Source organism: Temnothorax americanus, unplaced genomic scaffold (assembly GCF_048541705.1).
Source record: "Temnothorax americanus isolate GAGA-0224 unplaced genomic scaffold, ASM4854170v1 Scaffold216, whole genome shotgun sequence".
In the NCBI taxonomy this organism is placed as follows: domain Eukaryota; kingdom Metazoa; phylum Arthropoda; class Insecta; order Hymenoptera; family Formicidae; genus Temnothorax; species Temnothorax americanus.
In genome coordinates, this window is record NW_027509356.1 from 1 (window position 1) to 23,828 (window position 23,828).

The window sequence follows — 23,828 nt, forward strand, 5'->3', positions numbered from 1 at the left end:
TTGATATATATATATATATATATATATATATATATATATATCTCGAGTATATTGTTTTTACTGCAGTCTGTTAGAGAACAGTACAGCGTACGGAGTGTTATTTTATTCTTAGCGCTTAGTTTTGTTATTATTGACTGTTGTTTGGAGTGTAATTTTATTAGTATTATTTATAGACATATGAGAAATTATATATAATACTCTCATTATGTCTAAATATACTTATATTCGGAAAATTCGGTCGGCAAAACGTATCTCTATGAAAAAGAGACTGCGTTTAGCACGACAAATTTTGAATAAGAAGTCTTTCATCAATGAAGAAAGAATTATCGAGAGAAGATCGGAAGTTCCAGGTACGTGTAATCAATTACATGCATGCGTCGATGAGAGAAATGTTGATGATGACACGTCGACATCGCAAACATTATCTTCTATGGATACATTTTTGCAATCTGTCGATGCATGCGTGACACAAAAATGTCAATCGATAGAAGATATTTTTAATGATAATGATTCAATGGGATCTCTATCAGACGTTCGTGAATATTGTATTACGAATGTGATGGAATGTGAAATCAAAGAATTCAGAATGCAAAACAGTATAATGGATGATATCGAACATGTCGAAAACGTTGAAAACGTCCAAGATATTGCACATGTCGAAGACGTTGATAACGTCCAAGATAATAACGCAGATGTCGAAGACATCAACGACGTCGAAGACGTTCATCAAGATATCGAAGACGTTGAAAATGTCGAAAATGTCAAAGATATTGAAAATTATGATTTGCATGTTGAACATGGGAACATTGACGCTGGAAGATTATGTTCTGCACAAATTGGTGGACGATGCTTCGTCGATTTCGGACATGTTTTTGCAGAGACTGTCCGCTCACTGGATCAATGAATGTCGTTTCACTGATCTTGTCATAACTAAAATAAAGCGTGTCGGTCTGAAAATCAAATTTATTGTAGAATGTCGAATGTGTCACTACAGAAGTAGCTTTTGGAGTGAACCGACAGACGACAGAAAATTAGATGTCAATAGAGGTATCGTAGCCGGTACTATATTGACAGGGATTGGTCACAAGCAGCTCGAAGAACTTCTTGCTGCTGTGGATGTTACATGCATGAGTAATAAAACATACATAAGTTTTCATAATGAAATGTCGGAAGCCTTTGCCGCCGCTGCGGAAGAAGAAATGCGCATGGCTGGAGAAGAGGAAAGACGTTTAGCAATTAAAAGAGGAGATGTTATTGATGGTGTTCCACATATACCCGTAATAACAGACGGCTCATGGATGAAGAGATCCTACCGCAGCGGTAGTTATGATTCTCCATCTGGAGCAGCTATTATTACGGGACATTATTTGCAAAAAGTTTTATTTGTTGGCGTTAGAAATAAATATTGCGTTATTTGCGCAAGAGCAGCAAAACTTTCTGGAGAAAACCGAAAGAACATAAATGTTTTAAAAATAGGGGAAATAATCAACAAGTGGAAAGCGATATAATCCTCGAAGGCTTCCGGCTTAGCTTAGAAATGCATGGATTAATTTATGATAGATATATCGGTGACGGAGATAGTAATGTAGCAAAAAAATTGAGAGATTTTCCACCGTACCCAAATATTGTTGTGGAGAAGATTGAATGCACGAATCATCTTCTCCGCAATCTGTGTAATAAAATTCGCGAAACGGGTAGTAGTGGTGGTAGAAATATCGCAAAATTAAAAAAAATCGTTACGAACAGCGTGATGAAAATTCGTAACGCTGTAGTAAAGGCTATAACGTATCGCCGCAATAGTAAAGCATCCTGGAAGCAAAAAGTCGCAAATTTAATAACAGATTTACAAAATGTACTGAGCCATGTATTTGGTGAGCATAAAGATTGCGCTTCCCTTCAATATTTTTGTACTGGCGAACGAAAAGAAGGTGAAATAAATCTTGTGCCCCAATTGCAAAAGGCAGGGTTATTTTTAAAATTAGAAATTGCAATGAAACGCGTTATAGACAATGCTAATAGTTTATTATATCAATTTACTAGTAATTCTGTGGAAAGTTGCAATGGAATTATTAGTAAATTTATTGGCGGTAAACGTATACATTTTGCGAGGAGAGGCTCTTATCAAACGCGCGTGAAAGCTTTTGTAGTACAATTTAATAGTAGGAAAGCATTGAGTTCTACTTGTCGTGTAATGAATAAAAAACCACCTGCATGTACAAATGTTGTAGAAAATCGAAATATTAAAAAAATTGAGACTTATCAAGAACGCACACACGCGGCAAAAGAATTAGGTCTCTCTGTTCGTACATCAAAATATTTTGCTAAAACATTTACGTCCGATAAAGATTACGGACCAAATGCGGAACGACCAGATATAGAAGGTTATATGTACGAACAGTTGAAATCTAATCATTATCGAATGCTAAAAGATCAGCAATGCAATAATGTTGTATTGGAATGTGCTACACGGGATCAGCATGAAAACCCGATGTGGCACAACGTACGGCGAAATCTTCTCACTGCTTCAAACTTTGCCAAAGTTTGTAGTAGAAGAGAAACAACTTCGTGTCAAAATCTTGTTAAAGCAATTTTGTACCCTCCTCAATTGACAAATGTGGCTGTTGAGTGGGGTAAAGAAAAAGAAATAGTGGCACGAGAGCAATTGCAGGTAGAGTTGGGAATAAAAATTAATGATTGTGGAATATTTATTGATGATAATATCCCATATCTTGCCCCAACGCCTGACGGCATTGTCGGAGACGATACTATCGTTGAGATAAAATGTCCTTACGCGGCGCGGCAAGTGTCTCCCACCGATGCAATGCTGAATAAGATTGCTTCCACTCGTACAATATTTGATAAAATAGATAATACTCAAATGAATCAAAGACACGCGTACTACTTCCAAGTGCAGGGACAACTCCACATAACGCAAAGAAAATATTGCATTTTTTGTGGACACCCTTTGGATTGAAGTACACGATTGTCGAGCGTGATGACAGATTTTGGGAAACAAAAATGTTATCGCTGCTTAAACGATTCTACGAGGACTGCTTGGTTCCTGAAATAATAGATAGTAGAGCAGCACGAAAAATGCCTATTCGGGAACCGCAGTATATCATCGAAGCACAAGAAGTAGCTAGAAAAAAAGATATAAAAGTAGAAAGTAGTATTGAAGCTAGCAAACAATTATTGTCGAACACTACTACCACTGTTGCTGTTCCAGAGCAAGATGACGATTGCATTATAACTGATTATTATATACGAGATCTAACTGAGGATGACATAAAAAGTCAAAAAAAAAAGTTAGATAATGTAATAACTTCTCTCCGCTTAGTGAAGGATAATATTTTGTCTATAACTAATAAATTAAATAATGAATCGTTAGATCTATTTTTACGCATTGTAAGAGAGACTTCTTGCTTTGAAACACAAAGTGTGTTATACTTACAATACCCGCACTTAATTGAAGCTAGTCGTAGCAATAAAAGCTTACAAATTATTGGCGGAACTTGCACAGATCATTGGCGATGTATTTATTTTGATGGCACCAAACTTCATGTGTACGACAGCCTATCTGGTACTACGTATGATAAATTGGCTGCTAAAGAGAAAGAATATATTCGCCTTCGTTATCCCACGATAACGAAATATGATATAATTTGTGAAAAAGTACAAATAAAACAACGGGATTCCATTTCTTGCGGAATTTATGCTGTGGCTTTTGCTACAACTGTAGCCTTGAAAGGAAATCCTTGTAATGAAAAATATTCTACTGACGTAAAATTCCCGAATTAATATTTTTCATTATTTAACACATCTTTGTAAGCTTTTATTGCTAAATATTGCTCAATAATTGTTAAATTAACATTTGTTAAATATTACTAAATAATTGTCATTGTATAGAACATATAGTAACATGTAATTGTTACTGTATCTCGCATGCAAATAAAAATTTCGGAGAGACGATAAAAGAATATTGGATGCGTTCTCACGGGAATGGGCGTTGGAGGGGCCCATTCTATATTTCATATATGTAATATTTATTATGACAATTATTTTATGTTATACTTTTGTTTTGAAAATAGTGCATTGCAAATCAAATCGCAATTTGAACTGAGGTGATTGCGTCGCAAAGTGTTAATATGAGATAAGTTTTTTTTGTTTTGCAATGTACTATTTTTAAAAATACATAATAACAGGAACATGAAACAAATTACAAAATACAAAACCAAAGTTGCATGTAAAATAACAAAAAATATTTTATAAAGTATACTTCCCATAATATGGTTGAGGTCACTTTGCGACGCAATCATTTAACTTATAGTTTAAATTGCGATCCACTCGAATTATTAATTCGCGTTGTTTATTTACATAATTTTATTGTTTTTTTCCAGATTTATAAATTAATAAAATATTTTATTGTTATTATAATTAGTCTATGCACGCAGCATAGAGTTGCTTATTGTTGTAGGTGGAGTCGCCATATTTAAAAGGCGGAACACTTTAAATGGAGAGGCGTGGATACTAGAGTCCCTTTATAAGAGTCTGGACAGACTGGTCCTTATTTTCATTGGACGTGCAACACCATGGCGGAACCAATCACGAGCGGTAAAATAACGAGCCTTAGGAGCCTCTCTCAGGGTGCGTATTATGGAACTTTTCGAAATGGATTCCGATCGGAATTGTTATTTCCTACATTTCTATTGTATTTTTAGGAAAAACTGTCATGCATTTATCTATATATACATCTCGTAATTTTCTCTATCAATAAATTATTGTATACTATTATAATTTATTTTATTGAAATATTTTTTTCAGGTATTTTAAAGTTTTGGTTATCTTATCTCTATCAAGTCAAAATAAAAATATAGACAAACTCACACTTTCTCACAGCTTCTGTAGAATTCTCTCACGATATCACAACAATACAACGATTACGTGTAGTCATCGACGCCATAGTATTTTTCTTCCATCTAGGGCGTCTAGAATAGAGTCCCTATATACGTGACATTCACGCCATGTTGTTGCACTCCCAAAGTCTGTCCAGACTCTTATAAAGAGACTCTAGTGGATACTAGAGACCCTCTAATCAGAGTCTAGACATCAGGGAGCACGCTCTGATTGGTCCGCCATTTTTCTGCAATTCGCGCCGGTTTTATGAAATCTCTATTGCTATGAAATATAAAAACTTATTAATTATTAATAAAAATACATTGAAATTTTAATTTAAAACGTTTTAAAATATTACGAGAGAAAGAGAGAGAGAGAGAAAAAGAGAGAATGAATGAGTTGAAAGTAGAAACTTTGATAGTAATTAACAGTAATAAATTAATATTTAAAGAAAATATAGTAAAAAAAAAGTAATAAGAAAATAGGTAATAAATAACACAAATATATATATATATATATAAACAGCATATAAAAAATATTTATTGTTATAAAAAAACCGAAAATGGTTGGTACAGCGTGTGGTTTCAATTTTCTTTTATTATCAATTCTGTTCGGCTCCCACATTTCAGGAGCAAAATGCACCTATAAAAAGAGGTTAATAAAATATAACTATCAAAGAATAAATAACTTTATTTTATAAATAATGTTTAATATTTTAGTTTAATATGCCAATAAAAATAAACAGATTATATTAAAGTACAAAAACATGCTTCTCATTCATAGAAAACAATATTATATTTTAATACAAAATCATGCTTCTCATTCATAGAAAACAAGATTATATTTTAATAAAAAACCATGCTTCTCATTCATAGAAAACAAAAAAGCAATAGAAGAATAGCAAGATTAATGTTAATGTTTAAGTATTTGAATTAAAAGTAATGTAACTTGATTTCATGTACTTTTATATATATATAACCTGTATTTTATGGCTTTCCTTTTTTATAAAAATATTAATTTAATGGTATATACTATTTCTTTATACATTTTTTAATTAAATGATAAAATATTTAAATAAACTATTATAAATTAAATGAATAAAAAAATAATTTACCTCGCACAAGTAAGAACTATTTGTTGGCGTCCAATTTGGACGATTCATATTTTTAACTCATTGCTCTCGACGATGCTTATCTCTTGGGAATATCTTCATGATATAGCCCTTTGCAGAGCTATTGTTACAAAATTCTGCGGCACATCCACCCATTATTACAATTTACTCTACTTGACCCAGTACACGCAGTATAAGCAGGTTAGGAGGCATTAACGAAGAGAGTGAGGTAGCACATATCTCTCTCTCTCTCAGGATTTTGCAGAAAAATGTCGGACAACCTAACTTAACCTTCTGGGTTGCGTTCCAAAATTCACTCTGGGTAACTAAAATCTATAGTTTACGTCACGTACACCGTAGCATTTTAGTTAACTAGAGTGAATTTTGGAACGCAGCCCTGATGTCCAGACTCTGATTAGAGGGTCTCTAAGTCAGCCGACGCGCTAACGCATATGAACGCATATGGCTATGCTTATGTATGCGCTCTTCTACCCGCCCGAAGCTGGCCGAGCCGCGCCGAGTCGCCGCCGAGCGCCCAGTGCACACGTACACGGCTCCGTCAGCCGTGTGCGTGTCCCCACCAGGCAAACAGCACCATTGGCACCTCTGAACACAGCCCTTGTCAGTATGTTACCACGGAAATTCCCCATAAGCTGCTCTTACTAGTGAGAATTGTTTGTCCCAAAGTTTAGCCTAATTACGTAATGAATCTCATTAAAATTAGACTCATTTTAAGGGGACTAGGCAAGGTTAAAATTTTGAAAAAATCGATTTTCGGTTTTTTGCATATTCCGATACTGTGATTCTTTAGAAATATCTTCCTGATAACGAGCGAGTACTGAGTGAGAGAGACAGAGAGCAGAGCGTACGTTGGCAGTGGCCAATAAGAGAGCGTAATGGCGAGAGCCAATGAGCGAGCGAGCGTGATGGTGTGAGTGAGAGCGAGAGAGAGGAGTTGCGAGGGTGGGCAGTGAGACACGGGAGCTCGAGCGAGACGGTTGAGCGTAGGGCTGAGGCCAAGATACCGAGCGTAAGCGTACGATAGCGAGAACCCCCTGTGTAATTGAACAGATTATTAAAGCCTATTATTAAACTACCCGAGAGTATCTTATTCCACGAGCCGCGGCGACATCCTGAGCACTGAGAGTGAAGAGATCGTGTCTGGGCGAATCGACCAACGAGCCCGTTTGGACAGACAGAGATTATCGAGAGAATATCGTTATCATTCCCGTTTGTTTTTTTGAAAAATTCGCAAAATTGAGGTCAGGAGAGCGTAAAACGTAATGTGGCGCGCGGCCGGCCGAACGCAGATATTCGCGCGGTTGGTCCCGACCAAACGGTCTGAGCATTATTCTAATTTCTAACGTTCTCTATGCAATATGTAGAATTAAGTTTTAATTTGTAACGACGCATTTTAAAGACGACCTAATAATAAAGTCGAAACGTTTCTGTTTCTAATAATTGTATATATTGCGGTTGACACAAAGAATAATAAACACGCACATCTAGCTCGGCTTACATGCTCTATTCTGTTTATTATTTTGTTTTTAATTTTTACCTCGTTTAAAGTTTATACATAATCGACTCCCAGAGAGGTTGTGCTAATGTATTGAAAGTTTGTCGTATTACAATCGCTTTATTACAAAAATGTCTTCGTCAGAGAGCGGAAAAAAGAAATCGGCGCCGTATGTCCGTCCAGGGCGACCGCGTAAAAAACGCTTCCAAGGCAATCAGATAGTGAATAAAAATTACGAGAAATTGGACGATAATCCGGGGCCATTCACTGCGTCGAAGAGGAAATTTTTGAACCGCGTGAGTACGACCGTTCTAACATAAATATTGTACCGAAACTTTGAATGCGATTTTCTCGAAACTACATTTTTTGATGATTTTACCACGATATCTCGAGAACCGATAGAGATATCAACTTGAAATTTATACAGGAATTGTAAAACACTATGACGCATGAATTATACCTAAAATCAGATTGAAAAAAAATATTGCTACAATTTTATAATAACAAATAACTCGAATTTTTACAAATTTTTTGTTTTTTGGACGCCATTTTGTTAATTTTATTTTTATTTTTAATTTTTTAGGTATAATCGATAAAGAGAAGCCTAAGGAGAAGAAATATTCTTAGAATTTGCCAAAATCTTTATCCGTTCGACTGGAATCGTGGTAAAACCGTGGATTCGACAGTTTTCCTTATTACATTGGGACGCCGATATTATTGATCTGGGAACGACTTTCTATGGATTTTTTTATTTTATAATGTTATAATTAATACCCTAAACAATAAAAAAGTTTTATATTCATTCGCGGCCTTGTTATAAACCATTAAACACGAGCCAATTTTTGCATTTTTAACCTTGCCTAGTCCCCTTAATCAGTAAGATCAGCCGCAAGTTGGTACAGAGCCGGATTTTGCATTTTGGCTCTTAAAAATTTATTATAAATAAAATACGGCCTCGCAGCTGACCCAACCTGACCCGTGTCTAGCTGCGCGTTTCCCCACATTTATTATAAATTTTATTTTGATCCTTTTTTCAAAATCCGGCTCTGTACCAGCTTGCGGCTGATCTTACTGATTAAAACGAGCATAAGTAAAATGAGATTCGTTAATTAATTAGGCTAAACTTTGGGAAAAGCGAATCCGTAATTCCCGACCGGCCGACAGAGGTCTCCACTCTTACTCCTGTCGACCCTTAACCCTTTTTGGTCACACTGGGTAAAATACACCCCAGCGTTTTTTGGGGTGTTTTCGACAAGTAGTCGGATTTCTAATCGGCTCGAGCAGTGGTACTCAATCAGTTCATTTCGAAAAATCCCCTAGACTAATCTTTGCTGTCTCAGCACTCGGATTACGGATTACTGCGTTGCGTTGTGAGGAGCAAGTCGCAATTGTTCTCTCTGAAAGTTGAGTTCGTTGAGTTTTAATCAAAGCAGAGAAATAGGTACGTATTATTGTTCTAATGATTAACACTTTATTTTCTTTGAAATATACATTAAATAATAGAAGTATATGTACATACACGTTTCACTGACAGAAATCCCGAAAAACGAATTGTTAACCTCACTAACCTCTAACTTCACTTAACCTCACTACATTGATTGTTAATATGTAATTTAATTAAAGCAATATTTTTTTTAAGCAGCTTGAAGACTTACAAGTCTTTTGAAATGGATGCGAGTGAGGACAGATCCATTGTGAGCAGGACTTTACGTCTATATATATATAGATAATTGTTGCATCCGCGCTGCGAACGTCGCCCGGTATTTCCAGTCGTTCCTTGGTAACGGGTGTTGCCATGTAAACAACGCCTGTCAGATTCCCGCGAGATTCGTTTTCAGACGGACGTATCTTTTAACAATCGAGCCTGTATATTGTGAATAATAAATGACTCCTTTCCTCTCCCGATAAAGTGTTTCCTTCATTTCCGCGAGCCGCAAGCGATTACGCAAGTGCGCGAGTGAACGAGCGGAGAGAAACTCCACCGGAGTGCAACAATTATATATATAACATATATATTGGATATTTTATCGATCACAAAGTACTTATTTTACATTGAAATACCTTTATCTGTAGCAATCTTTATAGCACTGAAATAGAGTTAAGTGTATACCGAATTCGTTATTATCGAACCGAGTTGAACGATACTGGAAGAGAGTATCAGTTTCTGATGAATAACTATGTATAAACATGGCTCTGATCTTTTGATCTTATCACGATAAATTGGGCTTCGGTCCGACACCTCCTGCGAGTCTGTATACGAGTGAAGCTACTCCCATGGCTAGTTTGCCAACATCCGATGAATTTTCACATTCCGCATAAATCCGCACGATATCTTCAGTTCCAGAAGGCCTAAAAAGAAAGTTAATTGATTTCCTCGACCGTGATAATTTTATATGTTTATAATTAGAAATTGGAAAGGCTGTGAGTGTCACACGCGGTTCTCTGTGCGTAATATCAGAATCACTGATTTATTACTTATTACGTTTTACATCCATCTATCCGTACGTTTTGGCTCAAGTTTGAGCCATCTCTTCAGCTGTATAATATTAATAATAACATTCTCCGTTCCACAGTGGTGAGTTTCATGATTCGAGATTTCAGTAACAAAATTGACTTAGACTAAGAGATCCATGTCTGTAAAAGTAATTTCATTATTACTATAGATATCGTTATAAAATCAGATAACTCACCAAGTAGTCTAAGAACGAGAACATCGAAACATAAAACCAATCGAAGTAAATATAAAATTATGGTATTATATCAAATAAATTTTCTACGAAGAGATCAAAATATGTTGTCGACACGACGCACAACAATGATATGATTAGATATTACAACCGTGACCCCCGTCTGACTCTCACAGCCTTTCCAATTTTTAATTTTAATTTCGAGGGTCCTTTAACTTAATTTTTATTATATGTTTATGACCTTTCAATAAGCATTTAATAAACGAAAAATACTTTGAAAGTCTCCGCAGTTTTGTAGGTACATCAAAATACAAAGATATATCATACCTAACAAATGATCGACCTCTTGAATATTTCGAGACGATCTTATCGATCTCTTCTTGCAAACCAACGGGAGTCAAACAATGTCTTTCCGCATTCGTTGTTGTTATAAGGTTTCGGTCTTTTACTCTGACTTTGAGTTGCTTATTTGGGAGATCATTGTAACTTCTTTCCCACTCGATAACGTTCCAGCCCTTGGCGTGCAATATAGTCTCGACTAGCAGCATGTCGCTCAACGCGTCGCCGACCGTTTCATTGATCAAATCGATTACATCCCTCAATTTTGCAGAGGCCACTCTTTGAGCTGCTAAAAGCGTTTTGTTTTTAGCGTGATTCTTGATGGTTTCTTTAGCAATATCCTTGAAGATGACAGTTCCATGTCCGTTTGCTTCGAAGTAGATTCCAATGTCGAATTCCAGTGCTTTCTTGTGCAAATGCTTCACGCCAGTTGGCACGCACACCACTGGGACTCTCAATACGTTCGAAATATAATTGGTTGAACCACCATTGGCATATGCGGTTTGCACCAGGCCCAATTGTAAGGCTAAACCACTCGTTTCCAATAGTTCCTTGAAATAGGCGGCTACTAACGTCGCTATTCGGTCCCCGTCCAAAAGATGAAACTTATTAGCTCTATCTATGTAGAAATATACAACTCTATCGGCGTCCCCGTCTATGCTAACGCATCTGACATTTGTCTCAGATGGGATATTCAAAGGCAATGCTTGTTGCACTTTTACGTAATCCGCGCCACACATATGATTCAAGTTCCCGCTTCCGTCGTTAAATAACCTGATATTTAGCACGCCCTCCAAGGATCTCTGAAACTCCTTTGCTGCAATAGCGCCGACGCCATTTGCCGCATCCAACTGCAATACGTTCGTGTACATTCCGTTGTTTGTCTCAGCACCTCGTATGCTTTTAAATACTGCTGCTAGCTTCGAATAGTAGCCTTGCAGCGTGGGATTGCCGTAAGCACCGTTAGTGTTCGTGCATACCACGACGTAATGTAACTGCGGAGTCGTAATCAGTCCTAAATCTGTAACGTTGCCGTATAAAGCTCTGATTCCTGCCAGTGCAGCGTTCAACAGGATGAGACTGCTTCTACGAGTATCCCTTCCTATTATCACCGTGGCTGGCACCACTAAGTCAATATTTTCGTTTGTGGATATATGTGTCAGCATTGATATCAATTCATTGTTTTGCACGTTAGCTAAATTCGTCGCTATCGTTTCCCAAGAAGCCTCAAGCATTTCGCCAGCTGGGTCAACGAGTTTGATGCCATTATCAGGCTCCAAATTATGGCTTGCGGTAATCATTAAACCTATGGCAGCTATAAAAAAATTATTCATAAAATGAATAAAAAGACTTAAAGTTTCAATATTAAATATTATACAGGTTGGTCCTTGGATTAAACGGCCAAACTTTAAATGAGTTTAGGATCTTAAAAATTTTCCTCTGAAGGTATACTCCTCGCAAACGCTTTGTTCAAAAGATATTGATTTCTAAAGTTACAGAATTAGTAGGAATAAATAATTTCAAAATAATGTAGGTTTATTCTTGAGACACGGTGGAGACCCCACGCGGCAAGCGTAATCTACGACTCGTAAAATCCATATTACGGCCAAAATAATGAGAAAATCGCACTTAACTGCGATATTCGTAATCAGCAGCATCGCTTTCACTGCTACAAAGCGATTTTTTTGGAAAAATGGTCAAAATAAATTTTTGAGTTTTTATCTCCACCGTGTCTCGATCAGCTGCTCCTGTCGACCCTTAATGATAATCAAAATAAAAATAATTATACCTCCAGAGAAAAATTTTTGTTTGTTTTAAGATCCTAGGCTGCGTTCGAGAACCACGCTCTTAACGCTCGAGCGTCGTTCTATCTTTGTTACTTACAGAAAATTGAACAAGGACAGAGCACACTCTTTACGCTAAGAGTATGGTTTTGGAACACAGCCCTAAATTCAATTTCAAGTTTAGCTGTTTAACATTCTGTATATCATGTTACGCTATGTCCCTCACCTCTCTTTGCTTTGGATCGTAATACAGCTAGGAGGCCCATTCTATATAAGACATGCTCCAAGATATCCGACCTAAAATTGACATGTAAAAATCGTGTTAAACATACAAGATACTTTCTTGTTCACTTTGTATTATGTATAATTGAGGAATAAAATAGAGAGTTTTGTGCAAAACTCTCAACGAAAGATTTTGGTGAGTTGAATAATAAATGTACTTCAATATTGTTTTATATGTGGTGGAATCAACAAGTGTCTATGATTCCGGAAAAACTCGCGCTTACTTGGTTCTAAAGCCAGCAGTACCATATTCAATACGTTCGTCGTGTTTCCGATTGTACTCCGCGTTCACGACATCTCGAAAATAACTCTGTTCCATTATATGTCAACACGCTTCGACAGATGACAAGATTGCCCTTAGAAGTGACAGTGGTATGTATGTACCACGTGGTACCACGTGAGAACCGTTCTGCCATGTGCACTCGCATGTAGGATCTGTTCCGATATTCACAAGGCCAGAGAGAAACCTGAGAGAGGCCATCCCGGCATTTTCCGTCAATTTTTCTGTGACGCATTTTCCGACGCGCCGCCTGAGAAAGTGCGCATCAACTACGTCGTTTCGCTCGGTAACCGCACATGGTTTGCGTCCGTGCTAATGGTTCGTGTCCGAACTAGCCAGAGAGGGGGAGATATGCTGCGGCCGCGGCGGCCGCGCTCGGCCGGCCCCGGCGCTCGCCGCTCGGCAAGCTTCGAGCGAGGAGAGAAGGACAGACATACGATTTATTTACTGTCTCCGGTCTCGGTTGTCTCCGTCTATGACGTAGCTGCTTCGCCGGCTATGCGACGTTGCCACGCATTTCGGGTATCGCGTAGGTACGGTGTCTCGCCGAGTGCCGAATCTCGAGTTGGCAAAACGACGAGATGCGCTACGTTACACATTTATAAATATATATATATATATATATATATATATATATATATATATATATATATATATATATATATATATATATATATATATATATATATATATATATATATATATATATATATATATATATATACACACGTAAATGTCATTTTATACTTAAAATATTTATTTTTTGTTACAGCCTGAAACGTTAAGCTCGTTGATGCGGGCGGTATCATGATGTAAATATAACATCATGGGCGGTATATAACGCGATGCGAGGGAGAGGCAGAGGCAGAGGCAGTGGCAGTGGCAGTGGCAGTGGCAGTGGCAGTGGCAGTGGCAGTGGCAGTGGCAGTGGCAGTGGCAGTGGCAGTGGCAGTGGCAGTGGCAGTGGCAGTGGCAGTGGCAGTGGCAGTGGCAGTGGCAGTGGCAGTGGCAGTGGCAGTGGCAGTGGCAGTGGCAGTGGCAGTGGCAGTGGCAGTGGCAGTGGCAGTGGCAGTGGCAGTGGCAGTGGCAGTGGCGTGGCAGAGGTGGAGGTAGAGGAAGAGGAAGAGGCAGAGGCAGAGGCGAAGCTGGAGAAGAGAAAAAAATCACGGGAATTCGAATTCATTATTATGAGAAATAACCCTGGTAACCATCTCCGATAGAAAACGATAAAAAAATTTCTTATCGTTTTTAATACGGTTAGTGAATCATTTATTTACGGTACTCTATCAGAAACTCACGTTACAAAATACTTGGGATCCTATCGTAAATGTCTTATCAGCTATACATCAGTTTCTATCGTTTTTAATATGGTTAGTGAATCGTTTATTTACGGTATTCTATCAGAAACTCACGTTACAAAATACTTGGAATCTTATCGTAAATGTCTTCTCAGCTGCACATCAGTTTCTATCATTTTTAATATGGTTAGTGAATCGTTTATTTACGGTACTCTATCAGAAACTCACGTTACAAAATACTTGGAATCCTATCGTAAATATCTTATCAGCTATATATCAGTTTCTATTGTTTTTAATATAATTAGTGAATCATTTATTTACGGTATTTTATCAGAAACTCACGTTGCAAAATACTTGGGATTCTATCGGAAATTTCTTATTACCTTTATATCGGTCTCAATCAGTTTTTAACATAATTGAAGTTTCGTTTATTCACGATACTCTATAAAAAATTCTCGATACAATACACATGGGCTTGCATCCTAAATTTCTTATTAGTGGTGCATCGGTTTTTATAATTTTTAATGGTATTAAAGTATCTATAATTGTCTTTTTAATATGGTTAATAGTGAACCGTTTATTTACGATGCCCTGTCAGAAAAAAATTGGAAAAATTTGAAATTTCTTAGCTATATATCAGTCAGAACATCTTTAGATGTTTGCTACTCTGCATGCCACCGGATTATAACCGTGTAAAAGAAAAATAAACCGTATCAGAGATCTTTCTATGATAAAGAAAGAACTGCATTTTTTTTTTTTTTTGAAATAATTAAGCTTCCATCTTTGCGACAACAGCACCAGGAAGCTAAGGGCCAAAATTTTCACGGTTATTAGAGAAATAAAAACAACATTTACATTAGAAACGTCTTATTTAAAATTGCACTAAAATACAAATAAAATATTTTATTATTTTAATCTTAATAACAAATCATACACACACATAAAAATACTTCGACGAACTTTGTTTTCGAAGATGATAAGTTGTATGTCGGAAAATCCTGATAAGAAACGATAGATGTGTCGGTTCGGTTAAGTCGTATAAATATCGACGAGATGTCTATCGTTTTAACCTTATAAAAACATATGCAAAGTAGAAGGTTTTCAAACGATTCAATTTATATCATTAATATACGATAGAAAACGAACCGATTTGCTGCCGTACAGAAGATGATAAGTTGTACGTCGGAAAATCTTGATAAGAAACGATAGATGTGTCGGTTCGGTTAAGTCGTATAAATATCGACGAGATGTCTATCGTTTTAACCTTATAAAAACATATGCAAAGTAGAAGGTTTTCAAACGATTCAATTTATATCATTAATATACGATAGAAAACGAACCGATTTGCTGCCGTACAGAAAATGATAAGTTGTATGTCGGAAAATCCTGATAAGAAACGATAGATGTATCGGTTCGGTTAAATCGTATAAATATCGACGAGATGTCTATCGTTTTAACTTTATACAAACATATACAAAGTAGAAGGTTTTCAAACGATTCAATTTATATCATTAATATACGATAGAAAACGAACCGATTTGCTGCCATAAAGAAGATGATAAGTTGTATGTCAGAAAATCCTGATAAGAAACGATAGATGTATCGGTTCGGTTAAGTCATATAAATATCGATAAGATGTCTATCATTTTATTCTTATATATCCGTATTAATGCATACGGTAAAATTATTACCATAAATAACGATACATATTATATCGTGTATATACGATTGATTCAGATGGGCAATAATTGTACATATAGAAAACGATTCATAACTATAAAATTTGTATAGTTATTTTCTTATTCGGACTTAAAACGATAGAAACCGATTCGATTTGATTAATGTTTTATCTGTCTTCTAAATATGCAACGATAGAACCGATAAGATACGATTAAAAACGATACAGATATAGCCGTTTTTAATCGTTTTCTATCGGATATGGTTACCAGGGAACTTTTATATCATACGTACTTCTTTTAATTTTTGCTTTGAAATAAAATAACAATATTAATATACCTACATATAGGTAATATATTTTATTTATGCGTAGCTGTTCCTCTGACTCCTAAAAAATCCTTTCCTTCCTTAATTAATAAAAATATAGTATTACGTTAACAAATAATTTTTATGTTAATAAATATTTATTTTGTTTTATTTACAATTTTTATATTTATAACTTATATATACAATATATATATATATATATATATATATATATATACATATACATATATATATGTTTTTGGTACTATTTAGGGACATTTTTCAACACACATATATTTTGAGGACATATGGTACTTTCGAGGACTGTTCTCATTATTTTTTTTCAATTTGGTATATTTTGAGGACTGTCCTTAAAATTGCAAGTTTTTTAGTTGGTAAAAATCAAGAACATAAAATTTGCCAAGAAAAAAGTCCTTATAATAGACCAAATACATTTTAATATTAAGATGTATTTGGTATATTTTAAGAACGCAAAATGTGCCAAATACTTTTGCTACTTTAATAGTGTTTACTTTATTTTCACCAAGTCAAAGCAAAGAAAATGAATTCTATCAACAGTAAACCTGCAAGAAAACTAAATTATATAATAATTCAATCTTTATATTAATTTGCTAATATATGTCCTCGAAATATATATGTGCATATGTCTGTATTTCCTACTTTTATATTTCTAAATCACCTCTATAAGAATACGAAAAATTGTATTGAAAATATTTAATAAACAGATATAAAATGAACAGGAAAATCAAGAGATTATTGTATTAGTGTATTACATAACCTGGTTTAAATTATTAGTATATGTCCTCAATATATACCAACCGTGTATTTTTTTATTTTACACTCATTTTTATTGTTCTAATCAGTATTAAGTTATAAAAGTTTACTAAAAATTACAAAAATTTATTAAAAATTATCAAAAAGGAGTGATTGTATAAAAATAAAGCTTATCGTATTACAAACTACGTTTTAATTTATTAATCTATCTTTAAGATGTACAAGCCGTATATTCTTTAACTATATATATATGTTTCTTTAATTATCATTGATATACAAACAAATAAACTAAAAATAATTAATGAAAAAAAACTGCACAAAAAACGTAAGAAATATATATATATCATATTATAATATAAATTAAATAAAAATAGGCTCTCCTAAATAATCAAGTAAGGAAGTATAGGCAATAGGAGCTAAGCGCTGTAAATAATGCGCAATCAAATTATCGTAACAATATATATTATAATAAAACGGACGTTTCGACACTTTTTTTGTGTCTTCTTCAGCGTTAATACATAAATTCGACGACGTTGATCTGTGAGAGACAGTCAAGCGCAATCAAAATTTACAACGGTAAAACATAAAAGCTGAATAAAACCGGAGCAGTAAACGCGTGAACCATAAGGTGTAAATTGAAAATAAAAGCTATGAGCCACACAGGTGCAGTCAACAAGTAAAAACAAAAGATGTAACTCAAAATAAAATTCATAATAAACTGTAAGTCAGGCGCAGTCAACGGATAGAACTAGAAATGTAAGATGAAAACCATACAAACGTTCGGCAGACTATATAGTTATGCCTGACTTACAGTTTATTATAAATTTTATTTTGAGTTACATCTTTTGTTTTTACTTGTTGACTGCACCTGTATGGCTCATAGCTTAGCCTTAAGAAATTGTTCAATCACTTGAGGAGAATAATTGACTGTTACTACGTTTACGCGTGAGCGTTACTTCTGTAGTAACTTACGATAATTCCTTCGCGTAAACAGGATTTTGTAGTAACTTACGATAATTTACTCCGCGTAAACGGGAAAATTATCGTAAGTTACTACAGAAGTAACGCTCGCGTAAACGTAGTATGTGATTGGTCAATTTCTTAGGGTTTAGGGCTTAAAACACCTATTGTAGACGGGCACTAAAAGGCCGGTATTCATAATCAGATCTTATTTCAAGACCGTCTTAAGTAATATCTTAAGATGCTAATACGGCTCTGTGATTGGTTAATGACATCTTAAGATTGTACTTATAATGGTCTTAAATATAAGAACCGACTATGAATACCGGCCTAAGGGTCAAAGCACATAATTCCCATATCACACTAGCGATTGGCGATTGCGTCTGCGTTTGCGTCTACGTCTTTTGACCAATCAGAACGGAAATCGCGAATCGCAATCGCTAGCAGCTTTCTGATTGGTCAAGAGACGTAAACGCAAACGTAGATGCAGGCTGCGGTCCACTTGACGCTACAAATGCTTCGAAGCATTCCTCTTCCCTTTTCTTTCAACGAAGAAAGAAGGAGAAGAAGAACGCTCCAAAGCATTTTTAGCGTCAAGTGGACCGCAGCCTCAATCGCCAATCGCTAGTGTGATACGGGCATAACATGACGTAGCGATATATGACGGTCAATAGACCTCGACCTGACAAATCAGGATACGCCAAAGCTTGTGCGTTACTTACGTCCACGACCACGACTATCATATGTGCTTTGGCTCTAACTCATTATGCTGTCATTATGTGCTCATAACGACAGTTGCGCAGGTATACTATATAAAAAAGCTACGCAGCTGTCGTTATGAGCACATAACGACGCATAACGAGTTATAGAATCGCACTACTGGTCTGTCGAGGCCATAAGACATAACAGTAAGGATTCGACCAATCGCGTTGCTCAAATCTTACGGCTACGGTTACAGACGGCCGTAACCTTACTGTTTTACGGAAAGTGTGTGTGGCCAGCATAAACATGTAAACTCTGCTGAATAGATTGAATTTGATGCCAGATTGTACATACATAAGCGAGGAGCACACATGGTATAAATACAAGGGTATGCTCATCCCGTGGACACCCACTGCGCAGTCAAAGTGTGACGTCACACTCAGCTAGAATCTGATTGGACCCATTGGACCACAATTAAATATGGCCCTAGTGCTTCGACACACTTAGGTATTAAAACATGCGAGCTACCAATTGTCAATGATCTAGATTGGTTACAATTTATTTCCCGAGAGAAATGCATGTACCCATCGTCTGATCTTTTAAAAGCTGCACATATTATGAACACAGAATTCTCCAAGTATCACGGTTCAAAGCTTAGTAAAGACAAATTCATCTTCAAGAAACTTACGGATAAAATAGAAATTGCATTAAAACCTATCGAACTGCCAAGAGAGGTCTTGCTATGTCTTGTTAGGACAAGAACCTACATTAGGGTACGCGAAATTAATCGAACCATTGCTGTACAAAATAGATTTAAGAATAAGAAAAAGAAGTTAACCAAATTTACGAATAATAAATCTTTTTCATAGCATCTTTATATATGTTGTTATTATTATTGTTGTCATTTAATCCCTATAAAGTGATATGAGGAGGAAAGCTGTCAAACAAAGTAAAAAAAATATTAACATTTTTATATATTTGTTTTGTAAACTTTTCTATATTTATTAAGTTTATAATGTTTATTTATATTATATTTTATTACAGAGTATTTATTAATTCATAAACTATTACTTTACAACAGATTTTTTCCCTGCAAACTTGAAATTAAAATAATATATCTGACGAGAATGCCGCTAACATAAGCTGTTTGGAAACAGCAGTTTTAAATTTACCGCTTATCTGTGACGTCACACTTCGACAATTCTGATTGGTCGCGTGCGCAAGAGCATACCCTTGTATTTATACCACGGGAGCACATACTTTTGCATAAAGGCCAGTTTCCACGCAATGATTAGTGGCGCCAATCGACTAACATCAATAAAAATGCAAGTGTAAACACTTGATATAAACTGGCGCTAGTAATGTGGCGTTTACAGGCGGTTATTGGCCAAAGCATATAACTTCAAAATTTGAGGTTATATGCTTGCTGTCATTTAAGGCCTTGGCACATAGAAAAACTTAAGCAGTAAAACTCAACCAGTAAGCAAATCAGCCAATCACAGTCAAGAACTTAAGGCACGGCCCTAAGCGGTAGCGAATCCATACTGTTGATTTCTTACTGCTTAAAGTTTTATTGCTTAAGTTTTTCTATGTGCCAAGGCCCTTACTGTGTGTTTAACAAATGTTAAATATTTTCCATATTATACGCCAATCACTGTGAAAATACTTGTGAGTTTGCTAGTCGGTTTCTGGCGCCAATATGAATGCCAGTCAGTTGGCGCCACTAATCATTGCGTGTGTAAACTGGCCTTTACACATAATGCGTAAGCATAAGAAAATTGATTGGTCTATATACATGTGCATAAGGAAATAAACTAATCAAGGTCATCGCACACAAACTTGCATAAGCTACATAAGCATAGCATAAGACCGCTGGACCAATGAGCATCTTACGCAAATCAATATGGCGACTTTATGTTGGATGCTCATTGGTTTAGTGGTCTTATGTTACGCTTATGCTAAGCTACGCAATTTTGTGTGCGATGGCCTTCAATTTTCTTATGGTTATGCATTATGTGTTATGCAAAAGTCTGTGTTTTCCGCTATAAACCACACATCATGATGTAAATTATACAAGATGTGTTTATGCGTATGCAACATTTCTAACGGCCAATGAGAAATGATGTAAGACACCGCCATTGCGACAATTTGAATTAATTTTTTCGGGAAACGTTTTTATAAGTCTCTATTGAGTGTGATGTTATATGTTCAAATGATCTGTCGAATTTCTTTTTTTTTTTTTTTTTTTAAGGACTCAGAGATCAAAAGACAAATATGTTAGTCACTTACAATTAGTATAACTTTTGATCTAAACACTTAAATATTGCCATATCTGGCATTTGTGCAGAACTGTAAGAAATTTCTTTCGAGTATAAGCGCATTATATATTTTTACATCATGCTGCAGACGCAACAGCATGTGTTTTCTTTATACTAATTGATTTATCTCATTTTAATTTTTATTTTTCTCAATATATATTTTAATATTTTGATAAACTGCGCATATGTTGATTATTAAAGATCCAGCAGCCAATAAGTCAGGTTACTATGGCCGCTATGGCCTCGTTTACACCAATCACTTGATACATGTTTTAAATAGTAAATAACTAGTAAATTAGTTTGATTGGTCATTATTGGCTAATCAAATATACTATTTGATATGCATATCAAGAGATCGGTGTAAACTAGGCTTATGACCCATCAAATTAATGCACTACTGTATATACATACACCATTCGATTTTAATATTCTCATTGTAAAAACCTGAATATTTCTCAAAAAAAGATATGCTTGATACATTGTATAGAATGTAGATTTCAATATTAGACGTTAAGAAACATTATTTGCAGTGAGGTGAGAAAGTTTAAAGATTGAGAAAAATGTACATGAGTAAAATAGAATAGTTTTTGCAGCGTTCGTCACAGAATCATGCACATATCGGAGCATAATTTAAAAGCAGTAAATATTGTTTAATCAATGTTGCTATCTTTAGCTATCATCTATATCGTTTTTCTCAAAACTATAAATGATTAAACATGTATGGTCTATTTTAAGAACATATAGATATTAACAGGTAATGGGTTAATATAAGGACATACATTTTACATATGGACTATTATGGGGACATGGATGTATAAAATTGAAATTCTTATATATTTCAATACAATTTAAATCCAGCAACATAACTTTATAGCTATAATTGCTAACTACACTGTATTATGCATAATATTAATAATTTTATATGCATGGATAAATATATATTTGAAGACTTTTAAAGTACACATAGAGACAATATATTGCCTTAACACATAAATTTTTCGCGCGTATCGGGACATATTTGGAGGTATAAAGGTATATCGTATATTTAGACAAACTTGCATAGCGCATAGACATAAGCACAAGAAAATTAATTAATCCATATACATATGCATAAGGAAATAAATCAATCCGTTTTTTTTATGCATATGCTTATGCACCTATGCAAGTTTGTCTGGATTGATCTTTAATGCAATTAATATTTTATGTGCTCTATACCTAGTATATAAAGTAATCTATTATATCTATGTTACTTTTTAAATCTGATGTTTTCACATAAATCAAATGTTGATATATCAAACTATAAAATGTCAGTCAGCTCTCTCTCTAGCTATTTTGAAACAGCTGTTTGCATTGCTATTTCTCGAATAACCAACAATGATACAAGCAAATGCACATACGAGTACACACTCCGAATATGCGCATAAATTTATGTGTTAAGGTAATCTTGTCTCTGTGTATTTATTTTAAAAGTCCTTAAAAATACCCATGTATATAAAATTGTTGATATTATGCAAAATATGGTATAGTTATCAATTATAGCTATAAGGTAATATTACTGAGTTCAAAGTGGATTAAAATATATAAAGTTTCAATTTTACATATCCGTGTCCCCATAATAGCCCATACGTAAAATGTGTATATGTCCTCATATCAACCCATTGCCTATTAATATTTATATGTTCTTAAAATAGACCGTACATGTTAAATCATTTATAGCTTTGAGAAAAACGATATAGATGATTGCTAAAGGTAGCTATATTGATTAATCAATATTTACTGCTTCTAAATATATGCATGTATATAGGTCTTTTTAAATGTCCTTGAAATATACCAAAAACATATATATATATATATATATATATATATATATATATATATATATATATAGGCAGATCCATTACTTTTCGACCAAAAGTTGCGGGAGTGGGTCACCGATTTTGATGCCGATTTTTTCTTTGAAAGTACACTAGAAAAGGAGATAATCCTGAAAATTTGAGCCTGATTTGATCATATCCGGCCGCTGGAGAATTTTTTGAATTTTGAAAAAAGTCGATTTTTCAGTCATTTTCATAAATTTATATCTCAGCTTCTATATAACTTTAGAGACTCGTTTAAGGCCGCATTCTTTTCTGTAAACTCTCTACTTTTAAGGAAAAAAATTGGTCATTGGTTTACACTCAAGTCCGGTTTCACGGCGAGCTGCTAACTAAACCACTGTTTTAGAGAAATTTTTGTCTATTTTTGAAATGCTGTCATATCTACAGTTTTCGAAGTAGAAGGTTGATCAGCAGCTGATATTTTTTGTTCAGGTATACTCTGAAGAAATCTACCCACTTTTTGCTTTATTGCTTTTATTTCGTTAAGTTATGGCCATCTAAAGCCGATCGATTTTCGAAAAATCGCCATTTTTAGATAGCCAGAACTTTTTTCTTTCAACTCGAAATTCTTTGAAATTTTCAGGGAATATACTTCATTATATCCTTAAATAACCCTAAAAATTTCAATTTTGGAATAGAAGTGGTTTCCGAGTTATGAAGTTTTTAAAATGTCAACTTTTCCATTTAATATGACATTTTTTGTGGTTTTATCATCAATTTTGTAAATTTAATGTAAATAATTAATATTTTTCAGAAAATATATTCGAAAATAAGGAGCAAAACAGATTGTTTGAGAAAATTGAGAGAAAAAATTAATATTTTTTATTTTGATTTATTTGTTTACCCACCCCCGCAACCTTTGGTCGAAAAGTAATGGATCTGCCCATATATATAGAATAAAACATTATATTTAAACAATTAAATACTTTTAAAGCGCATCACTAACCTTACTAACCTACATAGGTTAATGACGCGCTTTAAACAATTAAATACTTTTAGTCAT

General features: G+C 34.9%; 3 protein-coding genes and 1 long non-coding RNA gene across 4 annotated transcripts in view; 3 read left to right on the plus strand and 1 right to left on the minus strand.

The window, feature by feature from the left end:
- The first annotated feature begins 261 nt into the window (after window positions 1-261).
- On the plus strand, window positions 262-2,169 carry LOC143897990 (uncharacterized). Its single transcript, XM_077406999.1, has one exon. It carries the CDS (start codon window positions 606-608, stop codon window positions 1,506-1,508), a length of 903 nt encoding a protein of 300 aa, XP_077263125.1. The 5' UTR covers window positions 262-605; the 3' UTR covers window positions 1,509-2,169.
- Window positions 2,170-6,447: 4,278 nt separating this feature from the next.
- LOC143897991 (uncharacterized) lies at window positions 6,448-9,429 on the plus strand. Its single transcript, XR_013257069.1, has 3 exons — window positions 6,448-7,816; window positions 8,104-8,961; window positions 9,163-9,429. It is a non-coding gene; the product is annotated as an uncharacterized LOC143897991 (long non-coding RNA).
- Window positions 8,969-13,157, minus strand: Nst (phosphoglucomutase 3-like protein nst). The gene is made up of 4 exons (XM_077406997.1): window positions 12,837-13,157; window positions 12,557-12,627; window positions 10,535-11,861; window positions 8,969-9,869 (listed from the first exon to the last, which is right to left on the minus strand). Exons 1-4 carry the CDS (start codon window positions 12,929-12,931, stop codon window positions 9,731-9,733), a joined length of 1,632 nt encoding a protein of 543 aa, XP_077263123.1. The 5' UTR covers window positions 12,932-13,157; the 3' UTR covers window positions 8,969-9,730.
- Window positions 13,158-13,954: 797 nt separating this feature from the next.
- Window positions 13,955-23,828, plus strand: part of LOC143897989 (potassium channel subfamily K member 15-like) — a 50,754-nt gene continuing 40,880 nt past the window's right edge. Inside the window, 1 exon segment of the mRNA XM_077406998.1 lies at window positions 13,955-14,095. The gene's annotated coding sequence lies outside the window, so the exon portion shown is untranslated.